Source organism: Lutra lutra, chromosome 2 (assembly GCF_902655055.1).
Source record: "Lutra lutra chromosome 2, mLutLut1.2, whole genome shotgun sequence".
Taxonomy (NCBI): domain Eukaryota; kingdom Metazoa; phylum Chordata; class Mammalia; order Carnivora; family Mustelidae; genus Lutra; species Lutra lutra.
The window spans coordinates 87,630,136-87,653,191 of NC_062279.1; the positions used below are offsets into that span (position 1 = coordinate 87,630,136).

Consider the following 23,056-nt stretch of genomic DNA (forward strand, 5'->3'; position numbering starts at 1 on the left):
AGAGAGCCCGATGCGGGCTCGATCCCAGGACTCTGAGATCATGACCTGAGCCGAAGGCAGCGGCTTAACCCACTGAGCCACCCAGGCGCCCCTATGGTTCCTTTTTTAAAGGCAAAAAGGAATTTGTCACTTTCACTGCTAATTTTCTCTTCGTAAAGGACTAAGCACACAGAGCCTTATTCTTTTTCCCTTGGGTTGAGAATATCCAGTGTGCTGTAGCATGGCTGGGCTTTATTTGCTGGCTTCTGCCGAGAGCAGACACGCAGCAGCTTCTGAGTTCTTCCACTTGACTGCTTCCACGCTGCCGAAGGGGAAAGAGCAGCAGGTCGATGTGGCACAAGTTCCATATGGAAGTGTCTGCAAAAAATTTCAAGTAAAAACTCGAAATATATGTGCATAAATACCAAGATAAGAATATTTTAGTAATACATATATATGTCAGTGTTATTATACATAGTCTTATTTTCTAAGACATATATATGTATATATGTGTGTCTTTAGTAGTCATATATACATATGAACACTATACACACACACACACACACACACACACCATATACTGCTATATATATGCCATATATGTCTCTATGGATGGATGGAGATATATATAGATAGATATAGATATAGATACAGATATACACACACACAAATACACGTGTGTGTATATGTATATATATATATACCCACCTATATAGGCATATCTAGATCTATAGATTTAGATATGTAGACACATGGATATATATGTGTCTCCAGGTACTTGATTTTGGCATAAAATTGGCATAAAAAACTCGATTTTGGCATTTTTTCTCATGGAATTTTTGAATTTATGGGCCTCTGCTAGAGTTTATTATGTAATATCTGAGAAGCAGTTTAGAGTGATGTTTAAGAACACAGCCTCTGTAGCCACACTGCCTAGGCTCAAATGTATGGCTGTTTCTAAACAGCCACTTATCATCAGTAGCACCGTAGGTATTTCCAGTCCCTTAGTTCCCCCATCTGTGAAGTGAAAGTAATAATTGTACTTAACATCACAGAGTTGTGAAGATTAAAGCATACACACATATGCACATATGTATTTGTGTATATATATCACTTAGAATAGTGAGCTGAGCATATGTGAACCCTATATATTATTTATTAAGCAAGTAAAAATCATATTTCTATCTGAAAGTAAAGAGAAAGTAGGGGCTCCTGGGTGGCTCCGTTGGTTAAGTGACCAGCTCTTGATTTCAGCTCAGGTCATGGTTTCAGAGTCCTGAGATCAAGCCCCATGCTGGCTCTGTGCTTAGCGGGGAGTCTGCTTGTCCCTCTCCCTCCCCTGTGTCCCTCCCTCCCTGCTCCCATGCTTTCTTTCTCTCTAATTAAAAAAACCTTGACAAAATTAAAGTGGAGAGAGTGTCATATACAGATTTTCAGTGGTAGTTAATGTTTTTTTATAGTCTTCTAAATTAAGGTGTGGCATTTTCAAATAAAACAATTAGATGCTAAACAAGCACAGCAATTCCATAATGAGCCAGAAATAGACAGGCCTTCTACGCTACTTTTTGCCCTTTTATCTTTAGAACTATTCACTGTAACTGAACTAGAAAATTTGTCCTACTAATCATGTCATTTATGGAAGTACAACGTCATTAAGAGACCATTTTGAAGAATCACGATATTTTATAATTAACAGAAATTTTAGATATCAAATAGTTCATTCAGCCTTTTATTCTTGAGGATCAGAGGAGGGAGGCTGAGAGAATCAAATGACTTTTTTAAGTTCAGGTAACTAATTCCGAAGCCATGTTTACTAACTTATAGTGCAGTACCCTTTGACTACAATAGCATACTTGAAATCTGCTGGTGGTAGTCCAGGGAGAAAGTGTTTGCCTCTCCTTTGTGTCTTCTTATATTAAGCTATATATGCTGTATACTTTTTAATTTTGAAATACTTTTCCACTTACGGAAAAGTTACAAGAATAGTACTAGGAACTCCTAAACACCTTTTACCCAGACTCACCAACTGCTTACATTCTGTTCCATTTGCTTTATCATTCCATCTATATATCTGTCTGTTTATTTATGATTTTGTTTTTGAATATTTGGGAAATAAATTGGAGACATCTTGTCCATTTATAAATGCTTGAGTGTGCATTTCCTAAGGGTAGCTGCAATTATGTCATAACTGCAATTACTACTACTTGAAATGAGAAAATTTAACATTGATACAATAATTGAATCCAGTGTATATTTAAATTTACATATATATGGGTACTGTGTTTGTGTGTGTGTATATATATATGTATATATATATATAATGAAATATTATTCAGCCAACAAAAAGAATGAAATCATGCCATTTACAGTGACGTGGATAGAACTAGAGTGCATTAGGCTAAGTGAAGTAAGTCAGTCAGAATAAGACAAATACCGTATAATTTCACTTATATGTGGAATTTAAGAAACAAAACAATTGAACATAGGGGAAGGGAAGGAAAAATAAAATAAGATAAAAGTAAGTAGGCAACTTATGAGAGACTGTTAATTATAGAAAACAAATAGGGTTGCTTTAGGGGAGAAGGGTGGAGGGATGCACTAAATGAGTGATGGGCATTAAGGAGGGCTCTTTTGGGATGAGCACTGGATGTTGTGTAGAAGTGATGAATCACTAAATTCTACTCCTGAAACCAATATTACCCTGTATGTTAACTAACTTGATTTTAAATTTAAAATTTAAAAAAAAAAAAGGTAAGAGATTGTTCCAAATGAAAGTACATTGAAGAGACATGACTGACAACTAAACACAAAGACTGACCCTGGCTTGTAGATCCTGAGCCAGAAAAAATAACCAATATGTGATCTGTTCTGGAGAATGTAAGGAGCTCTTACCGTTTTCTGTCTTCTTGTGTACCTTGAGATTTTTGAAGAATGCAGACTAGTTATTTTGTAGAATGTCCTTCAGTTTGGGCTTCTGTAGTGTTTCCTCAGGATAAGGTTCAGATTATGCATCTTGGTTGGGAACGTAACAGAAATGATGGAAAATGTGTCCTTCTTTGAGCATCACATCAGGAGGTGCAAGATGTCAGCTTATTCCAACACTGATGATGTAAACTTTGATCACATTGGGTCTTCCGGTGTTCTTGGTGGGAAAGTTACTGTTTTACCTTTTCTAAATAATGACTCATTTGTGGGAGATACTTTGAGATTATATAAATATATTTCCCCAACAAAACTTTCCCTACTAATTTTTTGTTTCCATTGATAATTTACAACTTTATTATTGCTTTCATATTTATTGACATTGTACTGAAAAAAAGAGATTTCTCACTTCTTTGGCTTATTTATCTATCTACCCATCTATTATATCAATAGAACTCATGTATTCTTTTTTTTTTTAAGATTTTATTTATTTATTTGAGAGAGAGAGAGGGAAAGCACAGCAGAGAGGAAGGACAGAGGGAGAAGGGTGGAAGAAGCAGATTCCCTGCTGAGCAGGGAGCCAAACGTGGGGCTCAATCCCAGGACCCTGGGAAACATGACTTGAGCTGAAGGCAGACACTTAACTGACTGAGCCACCCAGGCATCCCCGTGTATTCTTGTTTTATTCTACAGATATTATCTGTTAGTATTTTTCAGTCCTATATTTGGCCAGTGAAAACAATTTTAAATGAGCTTCTGTGTCCTTTTGCAATTTTCCCATCATACCTGAGTATTTCCTTACTTTCTGACACATGTTATTCTAAGATCATCTTGTTCTTTTTTTGACTAATCCCTGGAATCAGCTTTTTATCTAAGTAGCCATGATTCCATTTCAAGGTAAATGGCATTTAGAAGTTAAGATCCACTCATTCCTTGTTACTGGCATATTATTACTTCTAGGCTCTCTCCACAGAAGGCAGTAAATATTTGTCTCTCTCTGTTTCTGTACCTTTGCATCTATCTATTTAAAACCATGAGAAGTTGGTCAGAGGGTACCGAGTTGCAGTTATATAGGATGAATAAGTCTAGAGTTCTAATATATGGCATGTTGACTATAATTAATAATACTTTATTGGATACTAGAAATTTGCTGAGAGTGGATTTAGATGCTTTTGTCACACACAAGCAAATGGTAACTGTTGAGATGATATGTGAATTAGCTTATCTGTAGTTCTCATTTATATGTGTATGTACACAAATCGTCATACTGTATGCCTTAAATATATACAACTTATTAAAAAATAAAAACTGTGAGTCCACACTGATACCTCTAATTCTGATCCCAAACCACAAGACACATTCTTTTCTTCCCATATTTGTTAACTTTCTCTTCCAACAGTGAGAAATCTGGCTTTCCATTTTGTTCAACATGTATATTAATTGCCTCAACTTGGAATACACAGAAGGTAATTTCATGATCCTTCCAGTGTCTCTGTAAGTGACCTGAGGAATGACTCCACTTGGCACTGCTTACATCACATGCCCACTCCCTGGGCTGGTCACTGTTTGGGGAGGGGGCGGTGCTTAGGAACTCTACATAATCACATCCACACCTATCCTGTGGCAGTGGTTTGGTGCTATGAACTGACACAACATGGCATGAGGAAAGGACAGTTCCACAAAGATAAGCTTCAGGGAGTTCCAAATAACATATGTCCTGCCAAGCTTCCTATTTAATTTTTTTTTTTTTTTAATGTTTAGGATTTAGTTATCTTTCACTGAACTCCTAATTAAATATCAGGGGCCAATAAAGCTAGCAATAAAGCTAGGTTTCAATTCAGCTTATCTAAAACTAGAGTGTAAATTAATTCGATATTTTGAAGAACTAAAATGTGTTCAAATTATATGAGCATAATGATACCTCATCCAAGATCAAAGTTGAACACATCAAAGTCCATCATAATGTGAATGATGCTGAATAAAGTAGAATAGCAGTTAGTTGTTTTTTTTTTTTTTTTTTTTTTTTTTTTTGCTGTGACATCCCTCCACGTTCTTCAAATTCTAATGAAAAAATTGCATTGTCAGTACCTCAATATAACAAACCATTGGGAGAGCAACTGTGGCTCAGTGATTAGGACAAGATTTATATACTCAGAGTACCTAGTCGTTTTCCAGAGCTTATAAAGCAGGGCTGATGATGTTCACCACACAGGAATAATTGACAAAGAAGAAGTAGTCCTTATTGGAAATCATTAAGTACCTCAAAGCTTGCATTTGAAGAAAACCTGAAACTTCATCGTAGACAAATGACTATACCCGGCCAAAGTTACCTACTCGTAAAGTATTTTCTTTGAAGTGTGGTTGAATAAAAAGCTGCCCCCTTAGAGAGCCTTGAAATGATAATGTAATTGACAACATACCTGATTTTCCTGGGTTAGACTCACTAAAGGAATCTGACATTAAAAGTAGTATTTTATACAAGCTTTTATGTAAGCTTAAAAAGGTGATCATCAGAGGAAAGAGATGGAGGAACTCTATAAATGATAAACCCCGAGGTCATTTTCCTACTGTGGGGAGGACCCAGCTGAGAAGGTATTATTTCCCCCCACCCCACCCCACAACGCTGTCTTGCTCAACATTCCACTTGCTTCATCTTGGCTCTCCCCACTCTTTCCTCTATGTACAAAAGCCATCCTTCATTGCTGCTATTGCTCCCCCATCATTTAGGTATTATAATCCCATTATTTTTCAGATTTAAGTGTGGACAACTTCATTGTTCCTTGAGATAGCTTTTCAAAAAAAGTTTTATTAATGAACAATGAGTGAGGGAGGGAAGGAACACACAAAAGCTTAAAAATTGAGATGTTTATAAAGTCAGGTTTCTGATCCTTTTTTTTTTTCCTGATCCTATTTTTAGGGATCTAGTCATAAATTGGATTACTATCAAATAGGAACATCCAACTTTTTCCCTGCTTAAGATCTGTTTTATTTCTTCTTTGTGGCCATATGATACAATGGTAGTTGCTGTCTTAAAGCTCTCAGTGAGCTATTATTTCCAACCATTAAGAAAAATTGACTTCAGAGTTTGCTTCAGCAGTACATACACTAAAATTGAAGCAATAAGGAGAAGATAGCATGGTCCTTGTGTAAAGATAGAGAGATATACAAGTTCATGACATGTTCTGTATTTTTCAGTAATCTACAACATAGTGACTATAGTTAATAATACAGCATTGCATATTTGAAAATAGCTAGTAGAGTGGATTCTGATATTTCTCATTAGGAGAAAAATATTTTGTAACTGTATGTGGTGATGGATGTTAACTGGACTTACTGTGGTGATCATTTTGCAATGTATACAAATACTGAATCAATACATTATATGCCTAAAATGAATATAACATTAAGTCAGTTGTATCTCAATTAAAAAAAAAAAGAACAGTGAAGAAGTTGACTTTCTCTTCTTTTCCCATTTCAAATGTCATTCTCTTTTGTAGAGCAGCTGAATTTCTCTTTTATATTAGAAGGACACCTTCAGTTCTTGGTTTGTTTACAGAATTGAAGTAACAAAGAGCCTCCGTCTTATTTTCATATATGATTGATGGATTGTGACCATCTACAGTGTTGTTTTGAAACATCTGGGAGTGATCTTAGGTTCCATAGGAAAGAGAGCTGTGATTAATTAACAATGTCTGCAGTGAGTGAGGTTGAAGAATATCTGGATGGTTGCCGTATATCTGTCATTTCTCCCTTAATATCTTTGAAGGTAAAGTATTTGTTTTGACTTGATTTTTGTTTCGACTTGATTTTTGTTTCTGCTCAGGTTATCAGCATTGGGAATTCCAATGATTTGTTGTTGTTGTTGTTGTTACTTTTCCTTCAAATAGAGATGTGGTGGTGAGAGACACATCTAAGTATGTGGTAAAGTACTTTTCTCCCTATCTAATTTAAGACCCCCCTTAAGAGAGAGCAGATTCTCTCTATGGAGTGTGAAGCATTTAACATAAAACAAAAACAAAGTAAATACTTCAGGGGGCTTTTTAAAAATGGTTCATCTTACTAAATCATCACCAAATGATGATGGAAATATTGAAGCTTAAAATATAAAATGTAGATTGATATTCCTATTCCAATCCCACATCTACATAATTTTTCTAGTATTGTCTAGTCTCTGATGTTTTGGACAATTTAATTTCAAATGAATCAAGGAATAGGATATTTAGTGTTTCCTCAGGAAAAGAACTGTACATTTATAAAATTATTACCATTACAGTTCCCCCAGGTGTGCTCTTTTGGTGACTGTTTTAAACTTCATATTCATAACCATTGCACTTTATTTAATTCCTTTGTTTTCTTCACGCATAAACTCTTAGGAAGAAATGTTTCTTTATTTTTAATTCAAATTATGATTAAGGGTAACATCCAGAGAGACAAATGGAAGTTTTCTTTGCCCAGTAGATTCTGAAGTTCATTTTAGCCTTAAACTACTAAAAGCTTAAAGGGTTAGTGTTAGGTGGGAGACTTTGGATTGAGGTCTTTGTACTGGTGTTTAGTAAAATGAAGTGTTTTAGGAATCTTGTGCTGTACTCTGAGGAGCCTTGAGGCCTCTGGGGCCAATTCTAGTAGCCCCCAAAGACTGATTTTTTGTTCAGTCACACATTCCTTCATTTATTTTTGTTCATGCAACAAACCTTTGAATATTCAGTATATGCAATTAGTCTGGGGCTTACAGGGAGCCCATTTCCAAAATGTGTTATGGTGTCAAAGACTGAAGAGTAGTAAGCATGTGGCCCACCTGGAATAAAGCTTATTGTCAGTGATGTGGGAACTCATGGAAGGGAAATGTCCAGATTGGGAATAACAGGGAAGCCTTTGTAGAAGATCTGGAGGATGAATGAAGATTCCCTGTGAAGTCCAGGCAGTGAGAACAACCCTTTGTGAAAACCCAAAGCCCCTTTCAAGGTACGCTTTCTAAAAACAGATTTAGGCTCCTGGAATTTATATCAGAGCTAAAACAGTCTACACTAGATCCTCTGCATTCTTGGACTTAGAGCACTGGTTCCCTTGTAGACACCATAGTTTGATTCATTCTTCAAAGGAAGAGGTGGTGTGCTGGAGATTGAAGGGCAGAGACTGAACTATTTTTCAGTCACTTGTTTTCTTTTGTTGGCAGTTAATGTTACCACAAGATATGAAGAGTGAATTCTTTAAAGTCTCCTTATATATTTTTTTGTAAATACACATTGTCTTAATCTGCTCTGGTTGTCATAACAAACTGTCATAGACTGGGTACAGAAATTTATTTTCTCACAGTTCTGGAGGCTGGAGTTCCGAGAGCAAAGTGCCAGGATGGTTGGATTCTGGGAAGGTTTTTTTCTTGGCTTGTGGGAAACCACTTTTTCAGTGTGTGCTCACATGGCCTTTGCCTGTGCCTTCTCATGGAGAGAAAACAACAGAGACAGAGGGAGACCGAGAAAGAGAGAGCGAAATGTCAAGTCTGAAATTACTTGAACATTTAGTATATTAAAAAGAGTTTCAAGATCTAAATCAAGTAAATAATTGCAGTTATTGAAGAAATATTCTGGGAAATAATAAAAATAAAAATAAACCTGTAAGTTTATAGACTAACCATGACCTATCCCATGGTCAGGTTGTTCAGTGAACATCCTATGGCAGACCTCTTTTATTTATTTATTTTTTCTTGGGCAAAGAATGTCAGATCTGCAAGAATATGCTTATATGTCTTCTAGTGCCATAGAACTTAATATTTTATTTTATTTTTTTAAAAGATTTTATTTACTTATTTGAGAAATAAACAGAACAACAGAGATAGCAAGAGTGAGAGCAAGAGAGCAGGAGTGGGGAAGAGAGAGAGAAGTGGACTCCCAGGAGCCAGATGTGGGACTCTATGCCAGGACCCTGGGATCATAACCTAAGCCAAAGGCCGATGCTGAACAGACTGAGCCACCCAGGCGCCCTGGAATTAACATTTTAAAAATGAAACAAAAAATAATAAACGTTTTGCCTTTCAGGATTTTCTTCCCTAGGGAGAGTACACTATAATGCATAAATGCCCACACCCACCATAAACACACACACACACATGCGTGTGCACACACATGTCCATATACATGCACTCATATATGCACATATAGTATTTCGTTCTGTGTGTATATTTTTGTTGTGTGAGCCATGACCTGTAGAAAGGCTGTATGCTAACATTTAGACATACAGCTGAAGAGAGTATACTACCGCTTGACAAACCATCATGTTAGCAACAGCTACAAAACAGCTTTTAAAAAAAAAAGAAAGGGGGGGCGCCTGGGTGGCTCAGTGGGTTAAGCCGCTGTCTTCGGCTCAGGTCATGATCCCAGGTCCTGGGCTCAAGCCCCACATTGGGCTTTCCGCTCGGCGGGGAGCCTGCTTCCTCCTCTCTCTCTGCTTGCCTCTCTGCCTACTTGTGATTTCTCTCTGTCAAATAAATAAATAAAATCTTTAAAAAAAAAAAAAAGAAAGGTTAGAATTTGATAAATATTGACTATCTGTAGTTACATACGGTATACAGTGCAAACACATTCATTTTTGTAAAGGAATCAGGTTCTAATGTCAACCCCAAAGATGACAATTTGATGTGAACAAAATTACTCTCAAAAGTCACATAAATCTCTCGCAAATTGCAGCAATTTACTGAATCTGCCTGGTTGGTTTTTGTTTTCTCCCCTAGCAGTAGAACAAATCACTGTTCTGTGGTGGAACAACCGGAATAGCTGTCAGTGTTGAAGGGCTGTGTGGGGGGAAATCACGTGTGCTCTGAAACTCTGGGGTCATATTTGCTCAGTAAGAGACACACCCCACCCGATCCCAGGGGAACGTGGCTGCGAGAGGACACCTCCCACTTATCCTGCGAGCGTGCTTTCACTGAATGTCCCAGAGGCCGTGCGGTGTAATTGTCGGGCTATCCAAGATGTTGTCTCTCCCTTCTTCTCCCCACCTCCCTCTGTCATTCTCTTGTGTTTGCCTAATGTGTGTAGTCATGCAGGTAAATTCACACCTATTACAACTCTTTGGCATACAGCATTCTATACCCGTTTTTGTTTCTGTGCTCGTTTGTTTATCTCTGTTAAAATTAAGTCACATATCTAAATACTTGTGCGTGTGGCTGTTTGACTTTTAGAAAATTCTGCTAGGAGTGTGAATTTCATCTCTGATTGCACCATGTGATACTGTCGTGTTCCCAGCCCATCTGATTGCTAAAAGGGTACACAAAACAGTTTCCACAGCTGGAAAATAATTCAAAGCTATTGGCCCATCAAATGATGGGAACTTTCTAAGCCCCAGCATGGTACAGTCCTCATCACTGGTCATCACTGAGGCTTTTTCCAAAGATTGATGTGAAGACACCAGTTAACTTCTTAGTTCTGTTTTTGTTTAGTTTAGAGTAACCGTTAATTTATGTTATCATTCTATTGTCATTGTTACATGGATTTGCTAAACACTTAAGATGATAGTTCTATTTTGTAATCTCCTGTACTACCCAGCTCCCATGTCCTGACCACAAGGAAAGTACTTTCCCAGTGGAAATTTAGTTCAATAATTCTCTGAGAGTTTGAGTAAACTGTATTTTTTTCATGCTAAACCACAATTGATTACATGTATTTCCTGCCACAGCTAAAAAGTGTAAATTTTGAATGTTGTATTTCTTCATGAAAGGCATTTTCAGGTTCCTTTAGGTTTGATGATTTTGACATTTTGTTTAAGAACAATGTTCATGCTAATTGAAGTCTTCTCTGTTAAAGAAAAAAATAATCAGGTTTTTAAAGTACACAATCTTCTTTAAGACATTAAATGCAATTTAGAAAGTCCAAAATATTAGTTATAGGAATTCTACTGTGGCTGTCACATAGCTTATTCATTGTCTCAACAATTGTTTCCTGAATACCAAATAAGCACAGGGTATACTGCAGGGAGGAAAAGCAAGTCCTTGACCTTGTGAAGCTTATGTCTCCTGGAAGGGTAATTGACAGTGAACAGCTAAAGAAATAACAATTTAGTTAAGTTTCAGGAAGACAGAGGTCAGAGTTCAGTGATGGAGAACAGCAACAGGGGAACTGATTCACTGGGTGATTCGTAAGTGTTTCTTGGAACGGGTAGATGAGAGGCTGAGACTCGAAGAAGGAGAAGGGGTCGGGCACGTAAAGAGCATGAGGAGGAGTAGCCAAGACAGAGATCAGCAAGTATCAAGAGTAAAGGCATAACGGGGCTTGGGTATTCCCAGAACTGAAAGGAAGCTGATGTGGTTGCGTGTGTCAGGGTCTGTGTGTGTGTGTGTGTGTGTGAGTGTGTACGTGCATTGCTGGACTGGGGGAAATGACAAGAAGGTGGCATGAGATTAGATGAATCAGTGAACAGGTGCCAAATGACTCAGAGCCTTATAGGTCATGGTTAAGGCCCAGGTTTTTTTTTAAATAAGTACAGTGGGAGCCAATTAAAATTTTTTTAAAAGATTTTTATTTATTTATTTGACAGACAGAGATCACAAGTAGGCAGAGAGGCAGGCGGAGAGAGAGAGGAAGGGAAGCAGGCTCCCTGCTGAGCAGAGACCCCTCCCCCCCATGCTGGGCTGGATCCCAGGACCCTGGGATCATGACCTGAGCCGAAAGCAGAGGCTTTAACTCACTGAGCCACCCAGGCACCCCTAAAATTTTAAAAGTAGAAAATCATTACCTGATTTAAATTTTTAAAAGCTCACTTTGGCTGTTTTATGCAGAATGAAATTACGTGAGCATATGTTTGTGTTTGTGGTTAAAAACGGAAGCAAGGAGACCAGTCAGAGGACTGTTGGAATCCTCTAGTCGAAGACAATGTTGGCTTGGGTCACAGGATGGCACTGGAGAGGGAGCCAATTGAATGGCTCTGAAATATTTTGGGGATGTGTATAATCTTCTGATATTCAGGAAGAAGAAGAGTCAGGAATCAAAAATAATCACTTTTCTTTTTTTTCTCCCTTTTCTTTCTTTCTTTTTTCTCCCCCTTAATTGGGTGTGTCATGGTACCACTTACTAAGATCTGGCTCAGGGCAGGATCAGGTTTCAGAGGGCGATCATGTCTACTTTAAGATATCTAGCACCACCATTACAAAATTTATGAATTCATCAAACATTGATTGTCACCATATGTCCGACACTGTCCTAGGTGTTGATAATATCTGGTGTCTTTATCCTATGGAATTAGACAGAGGTGGTAGATTTCAGATGTTGAAATTTTCAGGGACCATAGTTAGAAATGATCCAACCCAGCATCCTCGTTGTAAAGATGAAGGGTAGAATATGAACCATCTAATTTCAGTAGAAATACTAAAACTCTTCTTGGGGCACATGGGTGGCTCAGTCTGTTAAGGGGCTGCCTTTAGTTCAGGTCATGATCCTGGGGCGCTGGGAGGGGTCCTGGAATCAAGCCTGGACTCTGCTTCTCCCTCTCTCTCTGCACCTCCCTCCCCTTTCATGCTCTCTCTCTTGCTTTCTTTCAAATAAAGAAATAAAATCTTAAAAAAAGAAACTCCTCTGTAAAAATCATGGTTACTTTAGTAAAACTTAATTGTACTCATCAAGGTAGTAGTTGTGATATTATTTTCTTGTAGGGATATGATATAATCTGTTTTCATTTCTGTTTTAATGAATTGTTACAATTAGTGCTATTAAAATAGTTTATAATGTGTCCTAGGGTCATGAAAATATAGGCATTAAAGCCAAGAGTTCAGTGGTTGATTTCACTTTACTGATAGAATTTACTTATAGATTTCACTTTACTTATATTTATTGTTGATTTCACTGTACTTATAGAAGATGTAGGCAAGGAAAATCATGAATCATGTTCTAATGTGCACACATTTTTTACTAAGGTATTAATAGCAGACAAAGGCAAAACTAGACACTTGTATTTTTTTTATATTATTGATGGTGGGTTTCCCATTTCCTTGAAGCATTTTAGAGGGAATTTTTCCAATTTAATATAAAACATGAGTATGAGAGGGAAGGGGGGGGGGAAGAAGAGCCCAAAGAAGGAATTGTTGTACAACGCATTAGAGATTTTTGTGTATGTCTACCGGTGTGTGCATATGTTGGAATGTTTGTCTTAATCAATTTTATAGATTAGGATATTTGGTCAAAGAATACATAGGTAATGATGAAATAGCCAGTTGTATACATTTGAGTAATTTAAATACCAGGAAGCCAAAAAAAGATGATTTAGAGTGTTCTAAATAAGCATAGTTATTATCTAAATTACGTTAAAGCACTTATTGTTCATTTAGAATGAGGTCTACTTGGCCCTTTATATCCGGTGAAGTACTATGAAAGAAGAAAGTTGAAAATTCCTGCCCTAAGTGCATATCAAACTGGAAGCACCAGGCATGAACCAGTCTGCACACATGCGTGCACACACACGATGGGGAGAATGTTTCCTGTGCTCAGTGGCTTCTCTCCTGGGAATGCCCTGTACAGCAAAGGAAGTTTTGAGATGTTTTATAGAGGTAAGGGCCTGTTCATTAGGAGAATATTTTGGAACAAGAAAGGGAAAAGTGGATACTGAATGGGACGGATGGTAGTCAATCCACCCACTTGAAGCTTGAAAACAGGGATGGAGATAGATTGTGAGGCATGCTCATAGAAGACACAACACCACTGAGATGGTGGAAATGATCCAAATAAGAATTAGAACCAGAGTGCTGCTTCATCCCTGCAAATGGAATGGCAGGACTAAATTCAAAGAAAATAGAGGCCGACTGTGGAGGGTCTGACCCTGTACTTTTAGGGAAGTAATGTAAAAGACCGAAGGCTGACACTGGAAATTGCGTGGAATTAACAAGTAGGATTGTATATATACAAATCGAGTGAAAAGTTAGTGGTGAAAATAAAGACTAGACAGAAGGACAGTATGTTTCCTGAAATCAAGCGAAAAAAAAAAAAAAAAAAGAGCTCTGTGTGTGACTATGCCAAACAGAAATATTCTGTTTTATGAATTACTATGTATTCTTATATCCTCCTCAAAGACACAGGATAAAAACTGAACTTTTCACTTCCCAAAAACATGCTTAGAAACAAACATTAGCAAGCATTTGCAGGAAGCCTTTGGGACAGGAAATTATCTTTTATTTTAACCACAGGTGCCCGGCTCTCCAGGAAAGCCACCTCCTGTGTTGTTCCTGTGGCAGTTTTACCTCTCACCTGTCAATTAATATTCTCTCCATGATAAACTCATTTCCTTGCTATGTATAGTGTGTGCGACCTTACACTCCTTCACACATAACCTTGAAATGTTCTTCCTTGTGCAGCTGGAGTGCACCACTCACTCCTGGAGCTGAAGGAAACTCAACTGCCCAAACAGGTTTTTGTTTTTGTTTTTGTTTTTGTTTCTTTCTTCTTCTTCTTCTTCTTTTTTTTCAGCTGCACTAATTCCTGACCAGCCAAAGAAATTCTCATGGGGATATTGTGGGTGAATGAGAGACCAGATACATTTTGAGAACTTTTCACATATGTAGAACAAATGTCTTCCATTGAGGTTTTAAAAATAGTCCCTTTAAACTTTAACATGTGTCAGGCTAGTGTTTGCTCAGATAATCTCAGGCCTGCACATGCAGGACCCAGTCAGTGCATGCCAGGCACAGAGGTCCATTATCACACAAATTATGTTTTTGTTGGTGGTGTGAGTTTATTTCTAAAAATTGCTTCTTAACACATTACCTTTAGAACTTTCCCATTCTTTAGTTCTACTTAGGAAAAAAGGGATATTATCACCCAGGTAACTGGCTTGTTAAAGGAAGATACAACAAACCTTCCGTAAGTATTATTGTCAGGTCTGGTTTGCCTCTAGAAATTTGGCAAGTATGTTGATACATGTTTTCCCCTCTTCCTGCTTTTTTTTAAGGGACAGAAGTGATTTAGGTGGAAATTGAATATGTCAGAGTACCTTATTCTTTCTTTTTTTTCTTCTTACTTGCTAAATAGGAAAGTTCACCAGCTTGATGATGGAGGAGAACAGTGACTCCACCGAGAACCCCCAGCAAGGCCAAGGGCGAAACAATGCCATGAAGTGTGGGTGGCTGAGGAAGCAAGGAGGCTTTGTCAAGACTTGGCATACCCGCTGGTTTGTGCTCAAGGGAGATCAGCTCTATTATTTCAAAGATGAAGATGAAACAAAGCCCTTGGTAAGTAAGAGAAAATAAAAAGCCCTGTGGTCATAAGCGAGCCAAGAGGTAGAGGGGTTTGCTAGAAATTGATGGAGTCTGAGGTCAACCTAATTTCCCTGGTCTCCTTCAGCTCATTGGCATCTTTCACACTTTTTCTCATTGTTTACTTTGGTTTAAGATGATGGATTTGCTAATTGAGGCCAAGAGGCAAAGCATACTTGTCTAATATTAATTTTGACTTTTACTAAGCTGGGAACAGGACGTCTGAGTCCCTCAGGCACACTTAGTTTATGAGAAATTTTAATGGACATCTGCTAGAAGCTATATATTGTAGCCAAAACATCTTTTCTTTTCTCAGAAGTCAGTTACCAGCATAGATTTGAAGGAAAACTAGAAACACAATTTTCAGTAATTTTTGAGACACCTTCAGCATCAGTTCCCGGGGGGCTTCTTTCTACCTTAACTCACATAAAATATAGATATGGTGCTAAATGGAACAACATTGATATATCCAATCAGCATACACATAATACACTCTTCTGGGGATCATTCTTGTGTCCTTTGTGGTTCCTTAGCAGTCTTGTATTTGTTTATTCACTTAATATTTTCTCAGCCACAAATCTCTAGGCTGCAATGAGAAAAAGGAAAAAAAAAATAGCTTTTCCTATAGCTATAACCGTCTTTCCTAGCTGGGATCATCAATTGATGGAGGGAGGTGCCTCCCCGAGGTATCCCCAATGTGTTTTCCCTTTATCTAGAGCTATAGAATATATAAATGAAAGAAGAAACATTATAGATCAAATGATATAAACATACCCAACAGTATGTTTTTGAGGCTATTTCCCTTGTGTTAAAGTTCAAGAACTTAATTAGGAATTTGGATCAGGGCTCTGCTTTAGTATTTTACATTTTCAGACATTATAATTTCACAAAGTTCTCATTTGTCCAGCTGAATTATAAAATAGCAAAAAATGTACATTCTATAAATATTTTTTGAATTTTTTGGAAATATTTTTAAGCATTTATTTACCAGGGCCAGGCATTAGATTACAAACTTATATACATTATATTATGAACTGCTTAAAATAATCCTATGAGATAGGATTATCCCCATTTATGTGTGAAGAAACCAAGGCTTAAGAATAATATGCATTACTCCGAATTAGACAGTGGTGCCGTGATTTGCCTCCAGGTAAGTCCAACCTCATAGATCCTTAGCCAAAGACTTCATAAATAAATTAATAAGAATATCCCATAAGAATTAATAAAAATATCGTGACAGTTATGGTGCATTTCCATACCAGTTCTTCTATTCCTTGTAGCAAAACAGTGGAGTATGTGGGGATTAACCATTACAAATGAAGAAATTGTGGCTTAGTGGTATGAAGCAATGTGACCAAGATTGTATGGGCATTAGAAGCAAAGCTGTAGAGTCTTTTTTCTTTTATCCTACACTCTAGGGTTCTTTTCTCATTGTACCTTTTTTTATACTATACATTACATTATGGTATCATCTTGAATATAAAATAGTGTTTATTAAACTCAGAAAGGGGTCAGGTTGATGTGAGAAAACAGAATATGGAGGATCTAATATGGGGACTTTGATATGGAGAAACACATGGAATAAAATTGGATTATGAGTAGGATCCAATGTTTTATCCCAGGGAGTCATACTCTGATACAGTCTGGCCACAATGGGTACCATTTAAATGATTAATTAGGTAGGATCAAGGACCTAAATGGGGGATAAGGAGAGCAGGGGATTCAGGAGCTGAGTGAGTGAAGATATGAAAGAAGATCAAACAAATGTTCTCTTTGATGAGTTTAGTGTATCTTCTAGTAATGAATGTGGGATAGCTTGGATTAGGCCCAAGCTCAATGTTTCTAAAATCGGAGAATTTGCAGATGTCAGAGAATATGCATAGGAACCCCAGTTTGAGGAACTCTGACCTAAGCTGCTCAAAGAGGATTTTATCAACCTTGGCTATGTTATTTTAATTTCTCTGTGTAGTTTCTCAGAAGGCCTACAGAATTAAAGATGGTCTTCAGGGCAATGTAGTTATTTTGCTAACAAATTAGAAATATAAATAAGGAAATGCAAAAATTCTGGTTAATTCAAATGAAAATTGCCTCAAAATAAAAATCACTAGTTGGTAATATTTCTAAGATAAGTTGTATTTTGATATCATTATTTTACCATTGTTTCAAACTTGTAATAACTAAAATTAACAAAATAGAGTTTAAATTGATGAGAAAGTACTGATTTTTATACAAACCAGAGTTAGGCTACTGTTATTTCCCAAAAAAAAGTTTCTTAATTTTCTTCCCAAATATCATTTAGGATATTTAGGGTAGGGGCACCTGTGTGGCTCAGTTGGTTAAGCGTCAGGCTCTTGATTTATGCTCAGGTCATGATCTCAGCCTTGTGAGATAGAACCCTGTGTCAAGCTCTGTGCTGCGTATGAAATCTGCTTAAGATTCTCTCTCTCCCTTGCACTCTGACCCCGCCAAATGGGGGTAAATAAATTTGAATTATTATTTTTGTATATCGTCTTTCATAGCAGTTCAAGCACTAGGAATTTTGACATTATGTTTTTTAATCTTTTACACTAGTGTTCAAATACATGCACAAAGAATCAGATAAAAACTGACAATTTCTGTAGTAGAGGGCACTTAGTAATTTTAAGGACCATCAATTTGCATGTGAATGGCCAATTTCTTACTTAAAAGTAGTTTCTAGGGTGTCTGGGTGGCTCAGTCAGGTGAGAATCCAGCTTTTGATCTCAGCTCAGGCCTTGATCTCAGGATCGTGAGTTCAAGTCCTATGTTGTGTGAGCCTACATTTTAAAAAAAAAGGAAGAAAAGAAAAAAAGTAATTTTTTTAAGTGAAGGTAGATGCCTGGCACATTGTAAGTTCTGAAGCATATTTTTTTTTTAAAGATTTTATTTATTTATTTGACAGAGAGAAATCACAAGTAAGCAGAGAGGCAGGCAGAGAGAGAGGAGGAAGCAGGCTCCCTGCTGAGCAGAAAGCCCGATGTGGGGCTCGAACCCAGGACCTGGGATCATGACCTGAGCCGAAGGCAGCGGCTTAACCCACTGAGCCACCCAGGCGCCCCCTGAAGCATATTTTTGAATGAGTTAGTGAGTAAATCAATGAAGGGTATCTATGGCCAGGAAGGGCAGAGTTATTGCCAGGTGCTGTGAGTAGTATTGACTATTCTCAACCTCATATATCAAAGTCATAAGTCAAAACCATAACTTAATATATCAAATCATAATTAATTCATGATAACAAAGTTTAAATCACATTAAGTAAATCTCTTTTATTTATTTATTTTTTTTACATTTTATTTATTTATTTGACAGATCACAAGTAGGCAGAGAGGCAGGCAGAGAGAGAGAGGAGGAAGCAGGCTCCCTGCTGAGCAGAAAGCCCGATGCGGGGCTCGATCCCAGGACCCTGGAATCATGACCTGAGCCAAAGGCAGAGGCTTTACCCCACTGAGCCACCCAGGTGCCCCAAGTAAATCTCTTTTAAAGAATCACCTCAGTGAAGAGCAATTGAACATCTTAAAAAAATGTTAAAACTGGAAAGAATTTAGTTGTTATAGATCCCCTCCTTTTACAGATGAATTGTGTGTGTGTGTGTGTGAACATGCAGGAGTGTGTATGTGTGTGTATTGGCCATGGGATATTGTTAATGACTGGCAGGTGAGGAACTAAAAGCCAGATTTCCTTGTTCTTGATCCAGTCTTCCCTCAGTTTCATTTTTTGCCTGCTCACAAATTCTTAGCTTTTCTTTAGATTTTCTTCCAATCAGAACTCCTTCTTGCTTGTTCATTTTCAATATTTGTGCTTTCAAGCATAAGAATGCCCTTGGCTTTCATATATTTTGATGAGGGTTATTTCATTATTACTGGAAGGAACTTCACTAATGAAAAAATTCACCCTTTTAAGTATTCCTAACCAGCTAAAAGTTTTCAATAAACATAATCTGGATTTGTTTTTCTCTCTCTTGGAAGGCATTTATAAAAGGAGAGTATTGACACCCTTGAAATGTGTGTTTCTCCTGCCCTAGAAAAAGGGTTTCAGTTTATCTTAGTGAAACTTTTACTGATCTTCCCCTCAACTCAATAGAGTCAAACTCCATATTATCCTTGTTTTTTAAAAAGTACACATCTGTTGGGGGAAACAGGTAAGCAAAATTATGATGGGGACAGATAATCGAGTAAGCACTGGATGCTCTAAAAACACAGATACAATTAATGTCAAACAGTGAGTGAGGATTCTGTGCAGGGGGTTTGAGGAAGGAAGCACAAAGCAAGAGGTGAATATTACCTGGGGTGCTGAAGGTTGGGGGAGTGCTCCAGGTAGTTAAACTGAGAAAAGAATTCAGAGCAAAGACATAGAGTTGTAAAATACACCTCATTAGGTAGCTTCATTTTGTGAGAGTGAAGAAATGGCAAGAAATGGGGTTTGAGCGATAGGTGGGGCCACAACCACAAGGGGTGCATATGTTGTACAAAGACAACTATTCTTTGGTATGTGATGGGAAGCTATTTCCAGAACACCTATGCTACTCAAGTTGCAAAACTCCATTAACTTGTTAGAAAAGAATAATGGCAGCCATGTTTAAAAAATGTATTAGTTTGTGCAGACGGCCATAACAAAAAGGTGGCTTCAAGAACAGAAACTTATTTTCTCATAGTTCTGGAGGCTGGAAGACCAAGACCAAGTTTGGTCTCTGGTGGAGCCTCTCTTCCTGGCTTTTCGACAGCTGCTTTCCCTATGTCCTCTCATAGGACATTGCCTTGTGTACAGGAGTGTAAGAGAGCTCTGGTATCTCTTCTCCTCTTCTAAGGACAAGAGACTTATTGGATCCTGGCCCTTCCCTTACAACCTCATTTAACTTTAATTATCTCCAAATATAGTTACATGGGGGTGAGGGATAGGACTTCAATATGTGAATTTGAGGGGGGACACAGTTCAGTCCATAATATCTAATATGTTGCAAACCTCTATTAATGAATATAATTTTTTCAATTAGGTTTTTTCTTTTATCTACACCTTCACCTTTCATCTCTACTAGGACTTAATATATCTGATTTAGTGCATCATATACTTAATTATTTGAAACTACTATTAGTGTCTTACATTTTTATTCAAATTGCACCTTGCCTTCTAAATATTCTACAACCTGCACAAGTTTGAAAACATAGAAAGTCTCACTGTAACTTTTCTTGTATTTTCTTTTTAAGCAAAAGGCAAAAATACCTATAAATTCTCCTCTCTCTGGAGACAGTGCCTGATTTGTAAACAAGACTTTTCACTCCCTCATCAGGGTCCTCGGACAATACATTAGAGGTACACCTCAAAATAGAACTATTTCATGTTTAAAATAAATTAAACTAAAGTTCTTTGTATCCTATAATTTTTAAAATGGGAGAAATGTTAGTCCATTTAGGCCAAAGCTTTCTCTTCAAATCATTTTCTACAGTATTGCACTCATACAGATACTGATTTTACTCAGAACAGATTTTAAAAATAAAGTTAAGATGTGCCTAGGTGTCTCAGTTGGTCCTGAGGTCACACATTGGGTCCCACATTGAGTGTAGAGATTACTTGAAAAAAAATGGTATTCCTAAAAAATAAAGTTGATTTTGGTTGTTTTCAAATGACAACAACAATAAAGCACAGAAAAATATTATGTGTAGCCAATTTAAAAAAATGAATTAATATACCCTTAGTTATTATAAACATTTTATAAGTACTATAGTTTTCCAGTTTTTAGGTTATAGTTTTTCTTCTTTTATCTTTGAAAGTAAGTCCCACTTGTATATAGAAAAAAGTTAAAATTATACTGTGTGGAGAATCTGAGAAAAAGAAAATTTCTTCCATCAACCCTGAACACCCCTAACACCTTTGAATAACTATTTAAAACGGTTTTAAAACAGATTTACACCAAGTTTGGAGACAATATCTGTTTGACCATCTTTCACTAAAGATAATGACAAAAGACTGTGACCTTAATTATAGATATTGTAGCATGAGGGCAGCAGCTGAGTCAGAGATAAAGTATGATCATTATATTTATTCTAAATATAAGGCAGTTGTGTAGGTTTTGAAAATGAATCCAGTGATGAATTCTAGTGCTTTTTTGAAACCATCTGGTTTACTTCTATCATAAAGTATATCATTACCTGAATAATAGCTAAGTGTCAAATTTGGTGGTACTTGTGAGTGTTTTTGACATACCTGGGGTATTAGAATTTGTTAAGCAGTGATTTTTATTTTTTTAAATTTTACTTATATTTTTATTTTATTTTATTTTTTAATGGCACAGCTGCTTTTTTTTTTTTTTTCCTAAAGACTTTATTTATTTGAGAGAGAAAGAGAGAACATGAGCAGGGGGTAGAGGGAGAAACAAACTCCCGCTGAGCAGGAAGCCCAACATGGAGCTCGGTCCCAGGACCCTGAGATCTTGACCTGAGCCAAAGGCAGACACTTAATCAACTGAGCCACCCAGGCATCCCAAGCAGTAATTTTTAGAAGCCAGCCTGAGACTCCTGATGAAATGACTAAAATCCAAACAGACACCAACCCAATTAATCTAGTCTAGATTGTCTAGAACAGACATTGATCTGATTGTGTGGAGAGGGTTCTTTTCTGGACATGATGAAGATGACACTATATTAGATAACACTGAATTTTCTTAACTTATAGAGAATAAAGTGATTTTGAGTGAATTATAATCTGAGGGTTGACCTCTAAAGGTGCAAGAATTGATTACCGATTTAAGAGTAAGCTCTGATTTTACATATTTAATGAAACTTGTGAGTTAATGAAATCAAGAAATCTCTAAGGCACTTGGTTGAGAGTGGAGGAGATTATGCTAAGTGAAATAAGTCCGAGAAAGTCAATTATTGTATGGTTTCACTTATTTGTGCAACATAAGAAATAGCATGGAGGACATTAGGAGAAGGGAAAAATGGAGAGGGAGAAATCAGAGTGGGAGAAGAACCATGAGAAACTATGGACTCTGGGAAACAGAGTTTTAGAAGGGAGGGGGTAGGGGGATGGGTTAGCCCAGTGATGGGTATTAAGCAGGGCATGGATTGCATGGAGCCCTGGGTGTTATATGCAAACAGTGAATCGTGGAATACTACATCAAAAACTAATAATGCACTGTATGGCGACTAACACAATACAATAAAAATAAATAAATAAATAAATAAAATATATGAGCAAGAAGAAGACAAAACCCTAATTAAGTGTTTAAGGTAATATTAGGAACCTTGAAACTTGGATTTCATGCTTAAAATCACAAACTGACCTTCTATGTAACAACTGAATCTCTTGGTATTTAAAAAGATCTATAAGATGGTGTTGTGTGTCACCATAAATTTTTTGGGAAATCTTAGCTTATTCCTAGAAATGATTATATCAAGAGATGATGTTATTAATATAAAATATTATTTTATTCTGTTTTTCATTGAAGATTTTTTTTAATTGCTTACTTCTATGCAGCCATTTCAGAGTGGTTAAAAATATAGACTTTGAGTCAGGTTTTTTAGAATTGAATCTTGACTCAGCCAGATACTAATTATGATACATTGAGTAGTGAGTAATCTGGTTTAAGCTTCAATTTACTAATCTGTGCAATGAGATGATAATAGTACCTATGTCATAATATTGTTAAGAGGATTGAATTAACTAATTTATGTAAATGATCTTAGAAAGCAGTGGCACATAGTAAGCATAAAATACATGTTAGCTTTTTATATTAGCATGACAAAAAGAACTTATTTAAGATACTTATGCTACTCGTTCATTTACTTGATTTTTTTAAAAAATCATCACATACATTTCTAATATGCCTGTAGTTATGCTAGTTTCCAGGAAATACAAAGGTAATATAACCAATTCTGTAACCAATATATTCCTTCTCCTTCCCCAAAAACATAACTT

At 36.9% G+C, this 23,056-nt stretch overlaps 1 protein-coding gene and 1 non-coding gene across 2 annotated transcripts in view; both read left to right on the top strand.

Moving 5' to 3' along the window:
* ARHGAP24 (Rho GTPase activating protein 24) overlaps window positions 1-23,056 on the top strand; it is a 531,966-nt gene that overhangs the window by 74,826 nt on the left and 434,084 nt on the right. The window contains exon 2 of the mRNA XM_047717878.1: window positions 14,904-15,103. Within this exon, the coding sequence (XP_047573834.1) occupies window positions 14,921-15,103 (183 nt within the window). The 5' untranslated portion in view covers window positions 14,904-14,920. The remainder of the gene's footprint in view (window positions 1-14,903; window positions 15,104-23,056) is intronic.
* On the top strand, window positions 5,985-6,093 carry LOC125094600 (U6 spliceosomal RNA). Its single transcript, XR_007125609.1, has one exon. It is a non-coding gene; the product is annotated as a U6 spliceosomal RNA (small nuclear RNA).